Below are 22255 nucleotides of genomic sequence, written 5' to 3' on the forward strand. Positions count from 1 at the left end.
CAAAAGCAGAGGCAGTATGTGACTTAAAACACCACAACAAGCTAAAAATAACCCCATTAAACAAATATGATTTAACCACACAGCAGCCAGAAAACGTTCCCTGCAGTGCTAACCTTGCCTGCTCATACAAAGTTATTTAGTGCACTCTCTTCTGGCAAGCAAAATCCTTCATTACAGGCTTGCCTGTGGTCTGCAGTAATCTAGAGAGCAAAGCTGCAGCCTACTGCTTCCTCTTTCAGGATGCACCATCAGTACAGGGCAAAGGTCTTCAGGAAGTTTTGAAGGACTGTTTTCTGGGGATTGTTTTCTTTGTGGGTGGGTTATTTGGGGGTTTGTTTAGTGTTTTATGGTGTTTTGGGGGTTTTTTTGTTTGTTTTTTGTGGGTTTTGTTGTTGTTGTTGCTTTTGGGGTTTTTTAATACTATCTGAAACAAGGGGGGTAGCCCTCAATCCTGCTATAAAAACATGTGTTATTATTAGTTAGGAGCTCACCTAGGAGATCTGTGTAAAATATAACTCATTGCTATACAAGGGGTCATGTCCAGATAGCAAATGTCACAGATGCTGCCAAAACAATTCTCTGCCTCACAAACAAGTCTTCTCTTGTCCACAATATAGAAGATTTGGCATTTGGATACAATATGCATCTCTTACTCAATATTCCCAGGTGGCTACCCAGCCAAATATATCATGTGACACGCCTGGGCAAATGATCAGCTACAAGAATTGTCAACGAAAAATTTGCCCTATTTGCATATGGGATTTGAGTCTGGGCCTCAATGATGATATGGAAACTTTTGTTGAGCGGTCATCAGACTGTTTCTGGAAACAAGCCAAGAAAACATTTTCCATGATGACATGAGGTTGAACTGAAAAAATTCAGTTTAAAAGTAGACATCCATTTTGTGACCCTGTGGAAAATGTGGCAGAAAAAAAGTCCTAGACGTAGAATTTTCTGATAATTAAAATAAAGAACAAAACTGAAGTAATTTTGACTAAAGTTTTTCAAACATTTGATTTCCCCGGCTTTTCATACAAATCATATGCAGAAGCCAATGGCTCTATTTGGTGCCTGCAGGATAAGGCGTAGCCCACAGGGAGAAAAAATCCCTACTGGATGAAGAGGATACTTCAAGCCAGCTGGAATATATCACTGAGAAGGAAAAAAAAAAGTGGGTTTCTCCAATGCTGCTGCATGTATCTGTGGCCAGAAATGACCTTCCATAGAAGCTTCCGATGGATTTTAAGCCAATATTGAGTTGTCTTACATAAGGAAAAAACCCAGAAAATTTTCCTAATGGCTGGAAAATATAACGCTTTAATGGGAAATGCATGCAGTTAAAACTGATTAATCAGAGCACAACAATTCCTTTTTGTACCTTCAATTAAGCTGTGCCACAGGCAACAAAGTAATCTGCAATCTGCTATTGCACTGGGTACCAAAGACTGCAGTGATCACCAAATACGGGAACAAACAGTTACTAAAGGAAATTTTCCCTTTCTCAGAGGAAAAAAAAATAGTGGAGGGAAAAACCCTATAATGTAAGAGCTGGCAGTTTCTCGTTGCATAATAAAGCACACCTGTCCTCATCTGTTTTTACAAAATCTGATTTTCCATGGGGAAAAAAGCATGCACTTTATAGGCATTCTTCAATTGTGCCTGGTCTATTCATTTGTCAGTATCTAGACATGTTTCTGTTTAAATCATTGTGTTTCTTCCTTTTCACTGCAAGACAGTTCCTTGCAACAAACCTAAAAGGTAAAGCAAGGCTGATTACTGGTTCAGAAATTTGAATACTGATTATCTTTTGGTCCCATACATCTGACTACAGTTTTTACTTCAGGAAACAAAATCCAAACCCTGAATCAACTACAAAGTTTTTTCCAACACTTACTGAAATCTTAAAATGCTAAAAGTTAACCAGGCAGTGCAGATGCATGTCCTGCCCTCCACCCCATGCAGCTGCTGGCACATCTGGGAGCCCCATTGCTGAAGCAGAGAGGGCACACATCATCACCATGCTAAGAATATGAAAGGTTCAGCCCCCCACCCGGAGCTGAGCCCTGCTCAACCATTTCCTGAGGAGTGAGAGGCTAGAAGGCAGCTCCAGCTGGGAAGGAACACACATGATCCCAGCCAACACCTTCTCCCTCCTATGTCATTTTTCCAAAGACAGTTGTACAGACAAATCCCTCCTGTGCAGACTTGAGTGTCTTGGCAGTCCCTGCACACTCACAAATACACCCCCTTCAACTGCCCTATCCAAGAGTATGGCAGAAAAGGGAGGACCCCAAAATTTGTGAAAAAGTGAGTGCTGAGGGCACAGCTATTCCTAGGATCTTAGGGCAGATGCTTTTAAACCAGGGTAGTCCTACAAGACCAAAAATGTGTACTGTGCCAATCTAGGCACTGATGTGGGATGAGCATTTTGGGTGACAGGGCCGCTGGAATACTATCCAGGCTACTTGTACTGTTTTGAAAGAGATACAGGACTGTGCAAGTGACCACAGAGATTTTCTTGCTCCTGCAAATCATACTTTCCAACACAGAGGTGCTGATTAGATAGAGTTTAATGTCCACCAGAGGCTGGCATGCTGGGGTTTGGGTCCTCCTTCTGAATCTGGGTTACATCCCTGGAGGAACAAAACAAGTTTTCTCACTGAAGCCCACACCATCACATTTGAACTGTCAGACAAAAACAGTCTCAACCCCAGTTTTTTCCTCAGGCATAAAATGCTTATTAAGACACAATGTTAGTTATCATAAATGCATAACTGAATTGCCTAATAAAATGTGGCAATGATAAAGCAATATAATAGCTAGATCTGAGGCACAAAAATATCCACAAGGCATAGTTGTACTATGTTGTACACAGTTGTAGTAACAGTAAAAACTGTTCACTGAAAAGTCTAACTAGATACAGTGGAAATTTGTTCTAACATTGATATGAGGCAGGAAAACAAAATCCAGTGTTAAGACACAACAACTCAATCTCAATGTCAGCTCTACTCTGACACCAGGTAACAAATAGGAGCACTGATTGCAAAGCTGCCTTAATTGCACTTTTGCTACACACTCAAACATTTGTACAGAAAGTGACATTTTTCCTATTATGAGAAAAAGCTTTTTACAGAGCTTGCTTAAATAAACTGAACCTCATTGTTTTTCCACTCCTGTTCTCCTACACTGATTTAAAAGCGCTTCTTGGTAGGGCACTGGTAGGTGTACTTGATGGGCTCTCACATTACAGTGGTATATCCCAGCTGCCTCTTTGAGTAACAACAAAATTCAATGATGAAGATTTCCTCTCTGATAAATTCTACCAAAAATTCTTGGTACCAGCAAGAGAACTAGCCCCTAAATGTTTGTGTGATGTTTCTGGCAGGCACAAGATGAAAAAGACTACTGCAATACCCCAGAACTGGGAGTACATTTTGCTTCCCTTAGACAGAAGGGCAGTCAGTGCAGAATCTTGGCCTTGCCAGTGTCACATCTGTTTTCTTCCAGAAGCGTTTAACTTGGGTGTATGGTAAATTAGGTTTTAAAATCACATGTGCCAGTCATGTATTGTTATGATTCAGCTTCATGTTTTCTCTCTTCCAGCTTAGGGAGAAACTGGCATTTAAGTGATTCTTTCTAATACCAACATGCTTCACCATCCTGTGGCAGGGGTTTATGATTTCTTACAACGATAAATAAACCAGCTCCATTCAAGGTGTCCCAATGTTAGTAGTGGTCACCCTTCATTATTTTGCAGGTAGTCAGAAAGAGCCAAATTATTTTGATCAAAAATTTACAGAAATTTTACCAGAAAGTTAAAGGAAATGTCAATATTAAATTCAGATCCTGCATGCTCTAATACAAAGAGACGTTAACTGCTGCAAAAAAATATTGATATATATTAATAAACAGAAACTCATGACATACAAGCCAAGAGTGGCAAACAATGAAGCAGTGTCCCTTGGTGGAGTCTCATTGTCATGGGGGAAATTCTCATCCTACAGATACACAACACTGTGTAACTATACCCAAGTCATCACTGGGCATAAAATGAAATGTCATTTTTACATTACATGCAGCTCCAGCAAAATGTATGTCAAATTTCGCCATTTCCCAAAGTTTCTTACTAGCAGTGCCAGAGAAAAAGACAAATAGGCAGCCCAGATACATTCTGTTTGTATATGAATACTATTAGACATACTTACACAGAATAAGTTAAACTTTTTTCTTCAAACCAGCTATACTAATTACTGAAGCAAGCTGTAGGATATCAGTGTACTGCAAGCATTGTTCAACAAATTAAGGAAAAGTTACGTTTTCAGTTTCCAAGAGGAAGGGTGGTGACCTATAAAGTTGTAAAGGAAACCACTCACAGGATTATTTCAATACCCTTGCTAAAAACAGCCCCCTGGAATTATAAGAGTCTCTTCCTCATCCTGCTCAGAACAATTGGAAAATTATAGATCATTTAAAGTATGTTAATACACTAAAAAATAAAATCAATGCAAACAAACAAACAAAAAACCCAGTTCTCACTCATGGAATTGCACTGCTCATTTCTCTGATTTCTCTGGTACTCACATCTGGATTTAGCTATTGGAAAGGGTGCCCCAGAATATATAACAGGTATACTTAAAATGTGTTGCAGACACTGAATAGTCATTCTCTCCCAAAGACTTTGGGGACACTTTTCAATTTATCCTAAAGTCACTGGAGAAAGGCTTAAGACAAAACAAACATTGATTGGTAGAAGCTTTGTGTGAACAACATCAGACTGGATTTGACATAAATAGTGATTTTTCTTTTTTCCCAATATGATCAGAGCAAATCTAAAATAAGTGCTATATAAGCATTTTTTTTTAATGCAGGGCAATGAAAAAAGCAGGTTTATATTGTCTACTGTGACTTATTCTACAACACATTCATCACAAGGCTTTATGTGATAAATGTAGCATCACATTCCCTCTTAGCCCGTGATTTAATTATCTGCACTGAACCCAGCAAGGTAGAGCGTACTGTTATCTGCACTTCAGTAGGCATGGCAGGCATAAAAACAAAGGAAAATGGAGGTGAAAGTTTTATTTAAAAAAGGCAATGTGTCACACAACAGAGCAGCAAACACTGCACTAGCAGACACTAATATAGCTACTTCCCCTGTCCTCAATAAATACACAGCTGCAAATACTTGAGATGCAAAACAATGTGTGCCTTAACCTATCCATGACAAAGAACCAGATCACCTCCTTTACAAGGTCTAGCCTTGTCCTCTGCCTTTCAGGACACTAATTTTTAATTAATGCAGTTGTTGTCCCTGAGCAGGTAATGAAGAGCAGCGTGCCAGGGAACAAGTTCATTGGGCAGACAGCTCTGCAGATACACAGATATATGAAGGCTCTCTCCAGACAGAATCAGCACAAATTTTACACAATGGTATTAACTACAAAATTCTACACTATTAATCCAGGTGAGGATTCATTTCCAGTTTCTGGTTCTTTCTGTATCATCTTATTTCTGCTTTCAAAGAGTCCAGGAATGTAGAATAATGAAACTAGTTTACTGAGAAAGTGACAGGTCATGTGTCTCTTTTCCTCCTTGCTTGGACTTCTTTTTTATAACACAGATGATACATCCCCTTCTCCCAAAGCTGGATGATAACAGATCTCAGGGACAGAAAATCTGATTAATTACACTCGGTTTGGGATATTTTAACACTGGAATTCTGCAAGCAATTTTTCAAAGAACCTGTGAAAGATAGGACAGCATAGCTCCAAACTCACCTGGAAGTATCTGGCAATCCAGAGCATACTGTTTTTAAAAACCTACAGCAAAGCACTGCACGACCAGCTAGAATTTGGAAACTTGCCTACAATCTGAGATAAGTCCTTACATTCCCTTCTCCTGAACCCATTGTATGTTCTTATGTCATGGCCACAATAATGGTGTTTGACCTTGCAGCAGGTACTGAACTCCAACACTTTTCTCAGCAGTTCGTAGGTTAAAGGTGGATTTCTCTTTCCCACCAGCGCTGGGCCCCACAGTGGGCACCACACCAGGGCTCCCTCCAGCCGAGCCGGCTGATTCTCTGGCTTTGGCAGGCGCCCTGAACAGTACCACGGAGATCTACACGTGACACTGACCTCGCTGACATGGAATACACAGAGCTCGCCAGCACTACTGCTGTTTGCAGGTTGCCATTTGGCATTCAATCTACACACTACGTTACCAGAAGTGCTCCGTTTCCTCTTGATTTATGACTGAGTTTTGCAGGAGGCTCCCGTTATGTATCCGTCGTGCGCCTCTAGAACGGGGACAGTGCCCGGTGGGCCCTGCTCTGCAGGACCGAGCCCAGGGCAGCTCACGCCGGGCAGGGCTCTGCCACCCGGCGGGTCGCACGCCGGCAGGGAACACACGGTTCCGTTTCTGGTCTTGGCAGAGGGAAGATTACTCATTTAAGCACACCCCGAGCCGTTCTGTCGGCTCGCTGCCCTTGCCCTGGTTCGTTCCCCGCCGAGGCGGCGAGGCCGGGTGTCCCGCGGTCCCGCCGCTGCCCGGTCGCCCCTCGGTACCTTCCGGAGGGCCGCCCGCAGGTCGCGGTGCTGCGGGGTGTCCCCGGCGTACCGCGGCCCCGAGCTGAGGCCCCGCAGCACCGAGCCCAGGCGCGCCCAGCGCCCGCCGCCGCGCAGCGCCATGGCCACCGCTGCTGCCGGTGCCGGGCAAAGGCCGGGACAGCCGCCGTGTCCCGACAGCCCGCCCGGGGCGCCTGGCAGCCCCCGCCCCGCCCCGTCCCTCCTCCCGCTCCTCTCGCCCCTGCAGCAAGTCACGGCAGCTCTCGGGTTAGGGGCAGGTTTTCTTTAATGCCAACGAACAGCCATGAAGCGACCGACAAGCGGGTGGCGAGCGGGCCCCGCGCAGCGACAGAGGCCGGCCACGGCGGGGAGCGGGGCACAGCCGGCCCTGCCCAGCGGCCGGCGCGGGGCTCGGCAGCTTTCGCGAGGGTTTCTGTATTTTTGTAAGGAGCAATAGAAAATAAAAAACAATCCGCTCCTGTGCTCGTTCGACACAGACCGGCGGCGGTGGGGACACGCTAGTCAATCCCTACGGGTACGGGAGGAATGTCTGCCCCAGGGGCAGGCGCGGGGTTCCTTCTAAGCGATGACACAGCCTCCCTTCTCCTTGAAGGGGTTCTTGTCCTCGGGGACCCCCTTCACCAGCGGGTCCTCTCCCGACCGCTCCTCGATGTAGTTCTTGATCTCTTCGGAGCACTTGGACACCTCGGGGGAAAGGACAGAAAAGTGGCTGCGTTACGGCCGTGGGAAATGTTCAACAGTGGAGGAAACCCATGAATTTATATTCTCTCTCATTCCCCTTCCCATCAAGCATAAAATATCTGGCCACAGAGCACTAAACACGTGCATACTCAGCTTCCTTCCTCTCTTTTCACAGCCTGATATTGACAGAACATGTGAGTATCTCTGAGAATGTAAATGCCACTCCAAACAGCCGTTGCTGCATAGTTAAACTTGTACTCATAATTAGCCAATCTAGTTTTATTAAATTGCAGATCACACTCTCCCTCAGCACCAGCGTGACTTATGGTCAATAGTTTCAGGGTCAGTAACTTTCAATTCAGTTTCAAAAGTATTTACGGCTTTATGTGTTTTTCACAAACAAAACATTCAGCAATGATTTTTCAGTGGTAATACCAATTCTTACTTTGCAGTTCTACTATAGCAATGACGCACCTTGACTGAGAGCCTAACTAGGAAAGGCAATTTATTCACCAGTTGCCTGGAGTTATTTCAAACATTGGTTAATAAAAGAGCCTACTGTGTTTTGAGACAGTAACACTTCCCATAGCATTTGTACCAAACTAGCACTGAGGTAGGTAAGCCTGCATGGAACCCACCTGTGAAGAAGAAGAGTGTTTAGTTTCTGTTCACTGTCATGGAAGCACATGCAGCACATGTGGTAGTGGTGCCTGTGGAGTCTGAGAGTGCACAAGTGAACATCTGGGGCTCCTGAGGTTCCTTGTGCAGACACATCTCTTGCTCTCTGTGTCAGCAGAAATTGTCCCTAGATGCTCAAATACCTGACATGCCTGAGGACACACTCCTGCTCTGTCCCCACCTCCTCCCTTCCTACCTGCAGGCCCTGCAGTGGCACTGCTGTGCAGAGTCAGCATCAGGAACCAGCTGTTGGCCAGGCCACTAGATGATTAGTATTTCTAATTTAAGGCCCCTTGCCTCCTCTGTTAATTATATTTTATTTCAAAGGTAAAACTACAACAAGAGAACCAATGAATTTACTTGCTGCATCACAAACAACAGAGCACGACCTGGGCAAAATTAAGCTTTAAGCCATCAGAAAGAACAGAGTTAATTCCCAATTAAACAGTGCATAAAATAAGATCTAGCTGCCTTAGAGCAAAGAAGAAGCTTCACCTAGAAATCCCATTACATGTGTCTTGTTCTTCTGTGCCTTGCTGACTTTGTTCATTCAAACTGGAGCACCTAACACCATGCCAGAGTACATGAAGGACCAGGGTTTTACTTCAGTCAGCACTGCCAGGATCACTTTCACTTATAAGAAAAAAAAGCCTGCTTAAATACACATTTAGAAATTTTTATTCATTCCAAAGGCCATTTCCTTTTTATTTCATGAAGTTGTTAGTGGGGGTCAATAAAATTTTGGCTGATGTTTTCCTGTTGGTACCAACAGTAATGTGATTTCTGCATTTCCCAGTCCCTGTAACCCCCATACAAGTACCAGGGGACTGTGGCAACTACAACACTGATTTCATTCTCACCGTGAAACTTCTGTTACAATGCACTGGTAGAATTAAGCATGTTTCACTACAGGAAAATTGAAAAATGCCCATTTTCCTAAAGTGATCAGAGTTTTGGTTTATTCCAAAAATGTAGTCAAGTATTTAAAATTATTATTATTTCCAAAACTTTATATCCTGCAGTGTATTTCAGTTGTCTAAGAATCACCTCTGAGAGATGATATAGGTATCAACACTTGTTGGACACTGAGCCCTCAATACTGCTGGAACTTTAGACTATACTGTAACATCTACAATTACTGATACCTAAGTCATAGCTAAAACATAACTCCGGCATTTTTGTTCTTGGGGTAAAACCTAGACCTTCAAAGTAATCAACATGACTAATGCTACTGATTCCCACATACAAATGTATTTTTGATCCTAACTTGAAGGGTTTATTTAGGTGTAATTTGCCTCTGCTGGCATGCAGAATTTAAAATTAGTTTCATCATGAAGCAAGATCAGTTCTGCACATCTTTCGTCTATAGAAAATGTACAAAACCATAAACCTTTAAGGGGAAAGTACTTGTGGGAAGGAACAAACCGTGTAAATGTCTGAATGTCTACGGAACAAGGCTGGGTGGGTCACGGCTCGGCACGGGCGGTGCTTTGGCTCCTGCCCGGGCACTGCACAGCACGGGAAGCGGGGCGGGGACGCGGGCAGCCGAGACCCGGCCACGGGCCAGGCAGGGTGCAGTGCCGCGACAGGGCTCCCCGGGCTTCCCAGGGGAAGACCACCCCTCCCCTAGCAGCAGCACGTCCCTCTGCGTTCTGCCTACAGAAGAGGGGAACAGCGCGACATGCTCCTCCCTCGCCTGGCAAGGCGGTCTTGTGCCGGCTTTGGGCGCCAGGGACTCGCGGAGAGGGGAAGTTAAGGGGTGCCAAATCCACGAGGATTTAGTTAAGGTGTGCCAACTCCTGCCGCGGCGGGCAGGCCCGCGCCAGCCCCTCGGGGCGCTTTATTCCAGGGATGGTGCGCTCCTTCCCCCGGGCTCCACAGCCACCCCCGGCGCTCCTACGCGGTGGTAGCGGTGCTGTGCCAACAGCGCCGTCCCCGGCCCCTGACCCGAAGTGGTGGCAGGAGCCGTCGGTGCAAACCGCGGCCGTCCCAAAACAGCCGGGGCTCTGCGGACGAGCGGCTCCCACAGCCCCGCCGCCCCTGCCGCGCCCGGCCCCGCCGCCCGGGGAGGAGCGGGCTCGCTCCCCGCTCCACACCCGGCCCCGCCGCCCGCCAGGCAGCTCCGGGACCCTTCTCCGCGCCCGCTCACCGGCTGCCTTTCCAGCTTCACTTCTTTCCGGAGCTGCTCCACTTCCATTTTCAGTTTGTCCTTCTCGCTCAGGTCCTCGATGTTGATGGCTGGCATCGTCTACACTACCGAAGCGCATAGGGAGTGAGGACAAAAGGTTACGTCTGGGCAGCGAGGGCGCCGGGGCCGGAGCCCCCGGGCGGTGGCGGGGCTGTGGGACGGCCGCCCCCGGCCCGCCCCCGGGCTCACTCACACGCTGCCGGCCGGGTTGCCCCGCTGCTCGGCGGCGGCCGCTTCCTCTCCGGCGCGCCCGCACCCTTTCCCCGCGCCGCTCCGGCCTTTAAACCTGCGCGCTAATCCCCCCTAACCGGATTAGAGCCCGGCCCGGCCCCGCTGCCGGGGCGTTGACACGGGCCCTGCCAGCGCAAGGAGGTCCGGCCGTCCCAGCAGGAGCCGGGAGCTGGAAGACCCTCCTGTGCTGACCTCCCTGGCTTCACCCTCTGCAACTCTAGTGCGGGGCAAGAGCAGCGAGGTCGGCTGGAGCTTTTGGCCCAGCAGTGAGATCTTTCTCCCCACCATCTCCTCCTCATGCACCTCTCGGCCATAGAAATGACTCATGCTCTGTGCCGCCTGCATCCTTGGGCTCTGGGTTCTTCTCCCCCGCTGCTAAGGCAGAGGCAGGTGGTGTGCATGGGTACCTTCCTCAATACTTGAGCATTACCACTACAGATGAACTGGACTAAGGTAGATAAGGGAAGAAACCGCTCCCATATAAAGTGCCTCAACAGTGCCTCAACATTGATGGCCAGCCCATCAATGCCAGACATTGCAACTTTTTGGTAGGTATGTCTGCGAAGCAAATTTGCAACACTGAATAAGAGGGTTATTGTGCCTGGCTTGCACAAGGGTCTCCAAACACATGGAGTTATGACAGGTGCTGGGGGTGGAGTACTCAACATAAGGGAAGTGATGCATTCAGAAAATGCAAGGAGTTAGGAAATTCTTCTGCTGTGGTTACATGTGGTTTTGAGGTCTAGATCCCAAATAGGGTTTTAAGCTTTTAGAAACTGAGTGGTCCCTCTATGCATGTTTGTACAGCACCTAGCATCTCTCATCCTGGCAGCTGCCTTCCTACAATAGCAATGGAAGCACAATTCAGGACCCCTGAGACTGAACATAGCTACAGGCCATTAAAATGGGCTTGCAGTCCTTCTGTTATCTGTCACTTCAAAGATATTTATTGACAGTTAGCCCTCCCTCTATTCTCTTCTGGTTTTTTCCCATTAAACACACTCCTTTCTCCAACCTCTTCCTACTCACCAGATGTAAGCAGCTGTCATCAGCATGTAAGATTTACATCTTCTCCAGCACTGCTCCTATAGTGCTCTTGGGGTTTGTATTCGTTTTACTTCAGCCAGTTCACTAACATCAGTTTTTCTTCCTCTCCCTATGGCTACTATCTTCCCCTCCCCAGCCGGTGGTATGCACTTTCTACACCCCCATAACCTACAGTGACAGCTGCATTCCCAAACCCCACCAGCTGCTGGTCCTGGGCCAGTCAAAACAGGTGGAAGGAGCTGGCTGGCCAGTGTCTCAGAACAGCCTGGGCTGTTGGTAGGAGCAGAAACATTGTGGTGTGGAGAGGCAGAGAGCATGTGATGTGCTGGAGGCAGGTGTAGGGTGCAGGAGTGAGCTGAAGGTAGGCTCTGGCACACCACTGACACAGTTGGGGTGGGAAGAATTTGGTGTCCATAGCTCTGTAATGGAAAGCTTTCACTGACCTGTCTGCTGACATGACTGGCTCTGCAGATGGCAGTCAGTAATGGACATTCTACCACTCACTGTGTTAACTTTTACTGTGGTTCATATATTTTTAACAATATTTACCTGATCTAAGTTAAAGCAAAGGAGAAGCTGAATAGCAGCATTGATGGATAGGTGGCTTTAAATCAGACTTTGATTTCTATGTGTTTGTGCACAGAGGAAATGTGTTTGCATTACAGCATTCACTTTGCTGCTATTGTTTAAAGTGGTATTTAAATTTCTTTCTTCGCAATTCCAAAAAATGTCATGAAAACTAAAGGACATCTGTCTAGGACAACATATTAAAGAACATCATATTAAAACCACTTTAGTTTCCCAATATTAGAAAGATTACCTTTTGCTTTCTTTTGGAAATAGAAAAAGTATGTGGGTTTTTTTTGTTTGTTGGTTCTTTTCTTCTGGAGGGACATAAGCTTTGTTATAGCTGCTCTGCCTAATATGCTGAACAAAATCCCTAAAAATGAGGACACCCATTAGTAACCATTGTAGCTATAAGAATCTAAAGCACGGCAGATATGTCCCATCGTGATGACTCAAGCTGCACCACGATTTATTTTCTTGTCACTAAAGCACCCACTTATACTTTAGCTACTTGAGATTCTGAAAAAAGGAGCAGTTCTCAAAAAGGAGGGAAAGAGGTGCCCTTCATACCCTTTCAGAAGTCATGTAGGTGGCATAGGGATTAGACTTGCTCCTTTATGAAAAAGAAAACTATGTCAGGAAACTAGGTTGTAGTCCTCCACGACAAAAAGCACAGAAGCCATGGAGAGAAAGTAAGTTCAAGTAATCAGGGTGCCCTGAAGTGCTTTTTGTTTACAGCCCATACAGACTGTGTCTTCTTTCCTGCAGGCCACAGATTTCCAGGGCCCTGTATTGCAACCCATCGAGGGCAGTGCCTGCCTGCAGGACTGCAGCCCAATGTCACTGTAAAGGGAGCAGAGAAGAACAATAGGAGATCAGATTAGTTTGTCGTTATCTATGTTATCTATGGCGAACACGCCTAATATGCAGGCACTCTTATCTCTCTTACTCTATTCAGTCTGGGGTAAACACTAATTTATGCAATGTGTCTAATAGATTAGAGAGGGAAAATATGCTGTTTGCTGCTCACCCCCTCCTCCCACAGATCACACCTAATTCCCTGGTGGGGTTACAATCTAGAATAAACCAGGTCATGATATTTTCCGAAATCCATCCCTCTTTGCACTGCCAGAGTTGTTATCCATTCGGCCCCCTCGGGTTTTCCCAGAGTCCAAGCCCTCTGATGATGCCACATTTTCTCAAGTTCATCAGCGTTTTACACTACGGAGGAAAACTAATGCTGTGCGTCTGTCTCGGCGGCGCTCGCTGAGAGTGCAGGTCCTGATCCAGCCTCTATCCGACTGGATCAGGACCTGCAGCAGGATGAGCGTTTGATTTTCGGCGGCCCACCGTCCTCTACCCGGAGCTTCCGAATAGGGAGCGGCTTCGGGGGGGTGGGGGGCGAGGGGGGCGAGGATGACGTGGGGGGAGAGGGGGCTTTCGCTAAGTGACCAGTCCTAGATTTCGCCGTGATTTACAGGAAACGCTCTTTGAGCATCATCCCGTAACGTGAGTGGGGCGGGGGGTGGACCCCGGCCAGCTCGCCGCAGCTCTGGGGCGGAGGCCCCTGGGCTATGGGCGGCGCTGCCCTGCGGGGAGGCAGCCCCGGCGGCGCCCCCCGCCCGGCCCCCGCTGCTCTCTGCGGCGGGGCGGGGGCTGCCGCGCCCCCGGACTCCCGCATCGCGCAGCCTTCCGCGCCCCGCTGACGGCCGGGTCAGCGGCGACCTCCTGCCCCGCTGAATCAGACCTTCCCCTCCCACCACCTGCGCAAGGAGGCGGCCCGGGGAACCCGCCTCGGTGCATATAAAGCGCTGCCGTCGGAGGGGAAGCGCCGCTCGCTCCCGGACCCCGCTGCCACCATGGCCACCGGCCGCCGCCTGCCGCTGCCCGCGCTGCTGCTGCCGCTGGCCTGCGCCGCGCTGGCCCAGCGCCCCCTCACAGGTAGGAACGGGCCCTCGGTGGGACCCCGCGGGGCCGGGGCCGCCTCCCCGGCGCGGTGGCCTCAGCCCCGGTGGCTGGTGTCTCCGCAGAGAAGCAGCGCGCCTGCTTGCTGCCCCCCGAGGAGGGGCCCTGCCGCGCCCTGGTGCCGCGGTGGTACTACGACCGGCACACGCAGAGCTGCCAGGAGTTCACCTACGGGGGATGCTACGGCAACGCCAACAACTTCCTCACCTTCGACGACTGCGAGAAGAGCTGCTGGACCATCAAGAGTGAGTCCAGGCACCGGCAGTGCCCCAGAGGGCTCCGGGGTGGCAGGGGATTGGAGGGGACACACCGGGGAGGCTGCTTGGCTTTGCGGGACGCTTTGCACCCGCCAGATATATCACAAAGTCTTAGAATCATAGAGTTGTTTAGGTTGGAAAAGACCTTTAAGATGATCGAGTCCAGATGGTGACTCCAGCTGCTTGTTGCAGCTTCTTGCTGATGTCAATTTTGGGCAGAAAATACAGAGTCAGTTGACCCAGAGATGACGTGTGGAATTTATCTATTAGTATTTTAAATGGGATTTTATATTGCACTTACTCGCTAATTAATGCATTGGATTCCTCACGAAAAAAGCAGGTGGGAAAAATGGGACTTTCCTGCAACTGCAGTAATACAGTTTTGCCTACACTACCTGTTCTGTACAGGTACACTACACTGCCTGTTCTGTGTGCAAAGCATGAAGGGCTGGCTTTACAGAGGATGAATTTTTTTTTTTTCTGCAGAAGTGCCCAAATTATGCCGGATGGAGGCTGATGGAGGACCTTGCAGGAGTTATCTAAGAAGATATGCCTTTAACTTGAGCTCGATGAGGTGTGAGGAATTCATCTATGGTGGCTGTTACGGAAATGGCAACAACTTCAGAGATTTGCAGTCTTGTGTGGACTACTGTCTGCCAGAAAGAAGTAATGGTTGTTCCAAATTTTTAATAAAATAGATGGTTTGAAAGTTATATGAAGATGATACTTCATTTGATATTTTCCTCTGAATACCCATACAGTGGTATTTTTGAAGACTTGTGTAAAGCAGGTGTTTATATTGTCGGCTTTAATTTTTAATATGTTGTCTTAGCTGTTACTGGAAGAACAAAAATGCTGAGATCTTAAATACACCCACAGCTATACCAAATCAATTCCTTGACTTCTAGAGAGTTGTACAGGTGTATCTGAAGAGAAATAATAAGGTTGAAGATCTGTGTTGAGGAAGATGTGTCAGATTGTTGCAGTCGCATTCAGGGAAGGGGTAGTGTAATGTAAAGCAGAAGCACCTTTCTAAAATTCAGGCCTGAGAGATGGTGGTAGGTGGCTCAGGTTTTTGGCGCTCAGCATCTCACAAAAGTGAGATGCCTGGTGTGATTCTTCTCTCCATTTGAGCTTTAAATAAAATTGGTGGCAATTATGAGCAGGTGACTATAAGTTTTGACGTGAACACCAGATTAATATCTAGTTGAAGATAGGCTCTTTGAAGATCTACTAGAATGTGTAAAAGCTGTCCCTGCCTTGTTATTAGTGCTTGATGACATTTATTTGTAACTGATGACAGATTTTCAGCATTTTCTTAGGTGAAAGCTGAATTATTTCTGTTGCACATACAGTGAGTTGATAAAAGGGCTACAACAGAAAAAATGGCATTTTGTTGAGGCAAAAAGAAACATGCTCTTGAGGAAAGTTGTTGGATTTGTACTTTTTGCTGCAAGCAGAATTTGCTGGGAAAATCATAGCAAAGTTGTGCCTTGTTTTTTCTCTGTAGAGGTTGTTCCACTGAAATTATTGCTCTATTCCTATACATACAGAATAAGATTATGTAAAAATCTTTGCTGTCATATGTATAGCATCACAAATGGGGATAGCTGATGAATTTCACTTATGGGATCTAATCCTGTTTTCTAGGATAGTCTGTTGCTTTCTCAAATCCACAGCTCACAGGAATGAGATGTAGAAAGTCTCTGAAGTCATTGGTAATAGTGTCAGTTCAAGGGGAAAAAGAGCTGTTTAGACACAAAATTTATTTCAGGATCAATTTTAAGAAGCCACATACAGAGATTACGCTTTTATAATTTTTCTCACTCTTTTTTTTCCTTTGTCCTTTTTTCCCAAGCTGGCCCCTTGCTATGCTATAGCCCGAAGGATGAAGGATTGTGTTCCTCTTCTGTGCCTCGCTATTACTATGACACCAAGACTAAATCATGTAAACAATTCACATATACTGGCTGTGGTGGAAATGCCAACAACTTTGTCACTGAAATGGATTGCTACAATGTCTGTAGGAAAGGTAAGGTTTTTTTGGTTTTTTTCTTTCTTTTTTTTTTTTTTGTATTTTGTCAGTGACAAGCAGTTAAAGAAATCCACATGCCAGTAACAAGTGTTCATAGTGTTCTTTTACTCACCTTGGCTTGCTACAGGGGTGTGCTTTTTGCATTTTGGACTCTTATGTTTTTAAGGGCAGGGAAAGTTGAAAAGCAATGCAAAATCCTTCTGGCAAAATCAGTGTGATGCAAGGTGGTTGTACCATATTTGAATGAAGTGTAGAGGAGGCCACACAAAAAGACTAAGCCTACTTCTTAGAGCCTACAAGGAATCAGTCTTTAAACTGTTCAGTATCTCCATGACCACTAATTAAGATATCCTTTTATTCTTTGTAGGTTTAAATAGGATTAAAGTCTGTTGTGAAATCAATTTACTTTTTTCCTTTGCATTTTCAGAAGTTACCATCCTTCTTCAATTCCCTGTTGCCTACTCACATTTCCTATTCCCATTACTAAAGATTTCTGCCTCATCAGTTGTGCTGTGTCAGCTGTTTCTCAGGCTGTGGGGGGGGGAACTTGGAATGATAATTGCTTTTCCTAATGCTTTTATTCAAACCAGCTAGTGACTGTACTTGTAAATAGAAACAGTTCTGCTTTTATTTGCAGTCATATTGCATCTATTGCAAGTTTTAATATTCTAATTTAATTAATTTGATAGGAAAATAAATGAGAGAGATAGAGAATTGTATGTTGTTGCCCAGAACACTTAGGAAGAAGACATAGTGCAATATTTAAAAAATGGATACTAATGGGAAAAAGATTTAAGGCTGTATCAAGCATGTACATTGTCTTTGGGAAAAAGAAAAAGGAAAAACTAAAATGCAGCTCTGTTTTAAACATAATAAGCCCAAGATCTGAGTACCTCAGTACTGAAGTTGTATAGTCAGAATCCTTATGTAGGGAGATGATTCTTCAGTTCTGGGCTGAAATCCAGGGCTGGGGCAAGGATTGTACCCTGAGCGCAGTCTCCAGACATAAAAATATTGCCTGCCGGTTAGTCATGACAGTAATATTTCTGTGGATGACAAGTCTGAGTGTGTCTCTGCCATTGTATTACGAGAGAGTCTCTAATAGTATGTTAAGTTTATCTGAGATGCTTGTGATTATCTAATCTGCATCCATTACTACCTGTGAAGTGGTTGGGCCAGGCTCTGGCGTGGAGAGTTCAGGGAGAGGAGGAAGGAAACTGCTTCTTCAGCGCTCACCTCCACGCTGCCCCTGCCCACGCCCAGCCAGATCCACCTGGGGGTTCTCTCTTCCTCACTTCTTTTTTTTTTTTTTTTAAGACAGAAGGACATGCTGTCTGTCTTGTAACTAGAGCACCAGATAGCCACATGCAAAGTATCAGTTACAAGCTTTTTCATCAACTCTGGGATTTCACAGTTCAGTAAGGCTTGGTACAGCTGAAGACCAAAGTTAAGGGCATAATTAGTGCTGATTAATGTTGTGCTATGCATATTCATTTCTAGAGCTTGGGAGTGCACGGCAACATTAAGCAAATAATTCAGGCAACTTAAGCCACTCCTCCTCTCCTGCTTCCATTATTTCCTCCTCAGCAGCTTTCATGTTACCTCTTGGAGTCTCAGGTTGAATTCAGTTGACCTTCCCTCTGCAAATATACATCTGTTTGTTAAATTGAGCTATAGTGTTTTATGCATTGGGGTGACAGCAAAAGAATTGGGAATTGGCCACAGCGGCTCTGTGTGCTGGTAAATAGGTAGCATAAAGACAAAGATTTTTAGTCAAGATTGCAGAATACTCTTTTTCTGAATTGCTCTCACACAATTCGTGCAGCCTTTGAAAGCATGTCTGATGTTTGCTCTGACTGTCTTAGGCCACTCTGCAGCTTTTGTGAGTTTTGTGCAGAAACTCAAATAATTTTATTTTTACATCTCCCACAAGCACTGGCTGTATTTTAACCTTTTGCCCTACTGTTCAGAGAAATGTAAGAATAGTTTGGGGTTTTTTGTTTGTGTGTGGTTTTTTTGGTTTGGTTGTTGGGTTTTTGGGGTTTTTTTGGGTTTTTTGGTTTTTTTTAATAGAGGGCGGTGTATTTAGTTCCATTCTGCTGTTACTGCAGGACACTTGGATAAGGCTTTGATGCCTGCTTAGGAAAAGAGCAGCAAAGTAGGATTCCAAAAGTGAACACACTGGCAACCTTACAGTGTGAGAACGGGGAATGCAGAACACATGTTACAGTTTCTGGTGTGTTTGTTATTATTGGACAGAGAACAGTGTAAAATGAACAAAATTCAAACAATGACAAGTAGTAACAGTTTTGTCCTTCAGTTTCTCTAACTGCTTCCTTTGTTTTCTTAGCAGGAAATCAGAAACCGAGTATCAACAAGCCAACAAATCTATCCCGCAGAAAAATAGTGAGAAAACTGAAGAAAAAATCTGAGATGTATAACCTGAAGTCTTAAAGCTGATGTGCTGTGCACTTGGATGTTTGAAACACTTTTTGTTGATTCCACTTTCTTCTTTTGTAAGATATTTTTCACAAAGTTTTATACTGACATAGTTCTGTCTTTCAGAGCTGCTTTTTATGCAATTTACTTTTTTATAAGAAAATGCATTTAATAGAAGAACGAACCTAAGTTTGGTTCTTCTGCTGTGTTGTCTTTGCAATAATATTTTGGAAAGACTTGTTTAGATTTCCATGTTTTTATGGGGGGAATGTTACTACTGCCTTGGGAGAATATTTCAGCTGTTGCAAATCAGTTAAAATTTCAAGAATCAAATGTCTGTTATTGTAACTAAGGAGAGTCCAACACTGAAAATCTACTATGGATTTTTAAATTTTTTTTTGCATCCTCTGCTTGCTAAAGAAAAGGAACTTTTCACAAGTGTGTTCAGAGGTTTATTGCCCTGCCATTTACATACTTTGGCCCTATCATTTAAATAGATGGTAATTTACAGTCAATGTTCGTAGTAAAGGCTTTTGGAAGCCTTCATAACAGTACAAGAAGTATAAATGTAAATGCAGCTCATCCCACAGGAGAGAATTTGGAATAGAGATGCCTTGATAAACACTCTGACAAAGGCAATGAATAAGCTAGTTGAGTATTAAAATAAAAGTGTAGCCATTACTCTCTCATGACATTTGAAATTTCTGCTAAGTTACTCCAGATCCTCATATGGCATTAATCAGAGTAGTTTTACTGATTTTAATGGCGCTATGCTGATTACATCTGCAGAGGATTTTGATATTTGTGATAATGCAGTAGCTGTTGAAGCAGAGCAGCAGAAGTTTCTGCAAATTTCATCTACAAAAGAGTAATCCCTCTTTTGTAGATGAAATGATGCTCTTTTGAGGCACTTTTATATTTCTTATGGTAGGTTATACCTATGGTGATACTTTTGCACATTCTTTTATATTTTGTATTTTAGTCATGTCTGAATTTCAGTTAATTTCACCTACAATATTTTCTAAATAAAAATTCATAAGTAATGTTAATAAAATGTTTTTTGTGGAAAAAAAAGCTTGTTCTGTCATTATCCTGAATGAGTTGTAGAGACCAATATGTGTAATGGAACCTATAATTTGTTAATTATGACTCTAACAGAGTTTAGTTGTCTCTTCAATCATTTCCTTACACTGAGGTCTTTATTTGAAGAAAGCCAATAAATTGCATTGATGTTAATCATCCCCAGCAGTTTTGTAGCTCAGCTGGCTTTCTCGAAAGAGGTGTTCTCAAAGGGGTGCTTAGTTTAGCTTATTGTCTGCTGCTGCTCTCTTGTTTGATGTTGCACTATCTGAATAGCTTTTGTGTGGGTAACAAGCTATTTGTTTGAAATTACACCGGCTTTCAGTTAGAATAATTCAGCTGTGTGCTTTAAACCTAATTCAGAGAGGGAACATGATGGGCAAACTAGTCAAGATCTGATTTTCTTACTGATGTTTCTCTCACTGCCAGATTTTCGATTAGTCGTCTGTGCTTGCCATTGTCTTTCTGTCACTCCATTTCTGGTTTTCGGTCTCAAAACCCCTTTTTATTTTAATCATCCCTTGCTTAGTGCAGATGAATGAGAACACTGTGGCAGACAATGGCAAGTAACTTGTGACACAGTTTTGAGTCCCATGCCAAACCTCTTGGTAGCCAGCCTTCAAACAGGAAGGGAGCAGTGTAAACTCCCTGGGGGAGCCAGAGCACAGTATCTGTGGACATTGCCCATATCCCTTCCTGTTGGTTGTGAACTTTGGCTGTGCTGTTTAGAGCAGCAGCCCAGAGTGTCTTCTGAATATCTTTTCCTACCTAACACAAACATTTAGGGCTGCATTCATTTCATGTTCAGACCATGGCTTATAAAAACATAAGCCTGTTTAGGAAGTTGAAGTTCAATTTAAACACAGTTTATAAATGTAAAGGATGGCTGTCTTTTAAGAGCAATGCCGTGAGGTTATATAATATATATAATCTTGGGAATCATGTTTGAGAAATTACTATTACTCCTTATCTCTGTGTCTTTGATTTTCACAGGAGTATCTTTGGATGGGATACAAAAGTGGACCTAGAATTTAAAGGGAGCCCCAAATCTGAGAGCAGCTCCATTCTTGTTTTTGATCCAGAATTGGGTGCCTTGAGTAATGCAATATCCTGCTCATGTCCTGGAAAGGATCCAGGAGTTTGGCACTCATCTGTTCATGCCAACTCCGGGGCTCAGCAAGAGCTGTCTTGATGGACCAGGGTGCTGCAGTGACCACTGCAGCACCCTGTGTAATGCAGCTGCTCCATGGGCACTTTCTTTACTTGCATAAAATATAATTTAAAGCCTAAGGGCTTGCTGCTAAAGTAGATAGTGAAATATCATAGGCTTGGGTTTTAATCGCTTATCTACCTGGTATCATATAGATATTTAACATAAACCATGCTTTTCACAGGGTTTCATAGTGAGCAAGCTGTAGAGTATTCTGGAGGAGGTGGGGCAGGGAAAGGAAGTGCTTATGGTAGATTTTTTTCAGTTCCTTATTGAAGCTATTACACAAATTGTACCATATTTCCAGGTAAATGCCTTCATTTTGTTTTGTTTTAGCTACGAGAAATTTCAGCTGTCACTGTGCTGCTCTGCTTTGTGCTCTTAGGTTACTCTTACATCCCTTCAGCCTACTGTGACTTTGACTAGTCTAAACACTTGTCATCTAAAGCCCTTTATATGATTCATTACTTACTTCCTTTTTCAGTTTGCTGATGAAACAACACTGGCCCAAGGTTGGGCCAACTGTTAGTGTTTTGCCACGTTGAAAATTAATGCAGCCCATACCATCCTGCAAATTAACTTTTATTATAGTAGCCAGTGTCCAGCATCTGGTATTGTGTGTCACAGTGCAAATTTCTACAGCAGAGGAGGGAAGCAGTGATTATAATCAGTTGGGTTTGCATAGGCAAGCTGCCACTGAAACTCCTGACTAGTGATTTGCACAGGACAGTCATACCTGCCACTGAAAAGTAGTTGCTGGAATAAGCAGATTTTAATAAACTGCATTGCAACATCCCTGCTCTTTAACTTTCATTGTGACCCATAATTCCAGATCATTTCTTAGTGATATCTTGTAAAGAACTGTATAAAAATTAAAGAAATGAAAATCTGAACTGATTCTTCATCATGTGACAGTACTCAGGGATTTGCTTTGTAAATTATTTCCAGAGTAGAAGATTGGCTTCATCTTTATATTTCAAGGTAACTTTAAATGTCAAAAAAAGAAAAAAAATCCATATGGAAGCACATAATATTTTTTATTGATAAGGTACATGATGGCAAGCACATATAATTTTAACAGTGATTTCCCCCAATAAATGGCTTTCTCACAATTCCATACTTTAGTAGTAAACTGACAATGAGTTCAGCTTGTATGCCTGGAGTCAGATTTCTGATTACCAGAAGCATTCCTGCTTCTTTGTCACTTCTCATCAGTTGAGGAGGTAGAAACCGTGGAACTTTTTTTTTTAGAAAGAAGCATTTTTTCAAAGCAATAGGCCATGTTAAAAA

The 22255-nt window shown here is 44.4% G+C and overlaps 3 protein-coding genes across 5 annotated transcripts in view; 1 reads left to right on the top strand and 2 right to left on the bottom strand.

The window, feature by feature from the left end:
- LOC311153695 (putative acyl-CoA dehydrogenase 6) overlaps positions 1–6750 on the bottom strand; it is a 75465-nt gene extending 68715 nt beyond the window's left edge. Inside the window, exon 1 of the mRNA XM_084205687.1 lies at positions 6567–6750. Within this exon, the coding sequence (XP_084061813.1) occupies positions 6567–6689 (123 nt within the window). The 5' untranslated portion in view covers positions 6690–6750. The remainder of the gene's footprint in view (positions 1–6566) is intronic.
- An 84-nt stretch (positions 6751–6834) lies between these two features.
- On the bottom strand, positions 6835–10463 carry LOC311153893 (guanine nucleotide-binding protein G(I)/G(S)/G(O) subunit gamma-11). 2 transcript variants are annotated; one of them, XM_084205998.1, is made up of 3 exons: positions 10328–10463; positions 10096–10199; positions 6835–7271 (listed from the first exon to the last, which is right to left on the bottom strand). In XM_084205998.1, exons 2-3 carry the CDS (start codon positions 10189–10191, stop codon positions 7146–7148), a joined length of 222 nt encoding a protein of 73 aa, XP_084062124.1. In that variant the 5' UTR covers positions 10192–10199; positions 10328–10463; the 3' UTR covers positions 6835–7145. The 2 variants fall into 2 exon arrangements, with proteins under 2 accessions (XP_084062124.1, XP_084062125.1); XM_084205999.1 differs by having other exon boundaries at positions 10096–10194; positions 10328–10419.
- A 3051-nt stretch (positions 10464–13514) lies between these two features.
- Positions 13515–19717, top strand: TFPI2 (tissue factor pathway inhibitor 2). Of its 2 annotated transcripts, none has more exons than XM_084202278.1 (5): positions 13515–13920; positions 14010–14189; positions 14688–14867; positions 16060–16233; positions 18590–19717. In XM_084202278.1, exons 1-5 carry the CDS (start codon positions 13839–13841, stop codon positions 18688–18690), a joined length of 717 nt encoding a protein of 238 aa, XP_084058404.1. In that variant the 5' UTR covers positions 13515–13838; the 3' UTR covers positions 18691–19717. The 2 variants fall into 2 exon arrangements, with proteins under 2 accessions (XP_084058404.1, XP_084058405.1); XM_084202279.1 differs by having other exon boundaries at positions 13824–13920; positions 18587–19717.
- The last annotated feature ends 2538 nt before the right edge of the window (positions 19718–22255 follow it).

This window comes from Fringilla coelebs (genome assembly GCF_963513975.1).
Source record: "Fringilla coelebs genome assembly, chromosome: 1".
NCBI classification, from domain to species: Eukaryota; Metazoa; Chordata; class Aves; order Passeriformes; family Fringillidae; genus Fringilla; species Fringilla coelebs.

Excerpts from the sequence above, each read along its gene's own strand:
- LOC311153893 (XM_084205998.1), bottom strand. The coding sequence starts at position 10,191 with ATGCCAGCCATCAACATCGAGGACCTGAGCGAGAAGGACAAACTGAAA. Across the intron at positions 7,272-10,095 it reads TGAAGCTGGAAAGGCAGCCG|GTGTCCAAGTGCTCCGAAGA; the intron begins GTGAGCGGGCGC and ends CTTTCCCCCGAG.
- TFPI2 (XM_084202279.1), top strand. The coding sequence starts at position 13,839 with ATGGCCACCGGCCGCCGCCTGCCGCTGCCCGCGCTGCTGCTGCCGCTG. Across the intron at positions 13,921-14,009 it reads GGCCCAGCGCCCCCTCACAG|AGAAGCAGCGCGCCTGCTTG; the intron begins GTAGGAACGGGC and ends GTGTCTCCGCAG. Across the intron at positions 14,868-16,059 it reads CTACTGTCTGCCAGAAAGAA|CTGGCCCCTTGCTATGCTAT; the intron begins GTAATGGTTGTT and ends TTTTTTCCCAAG.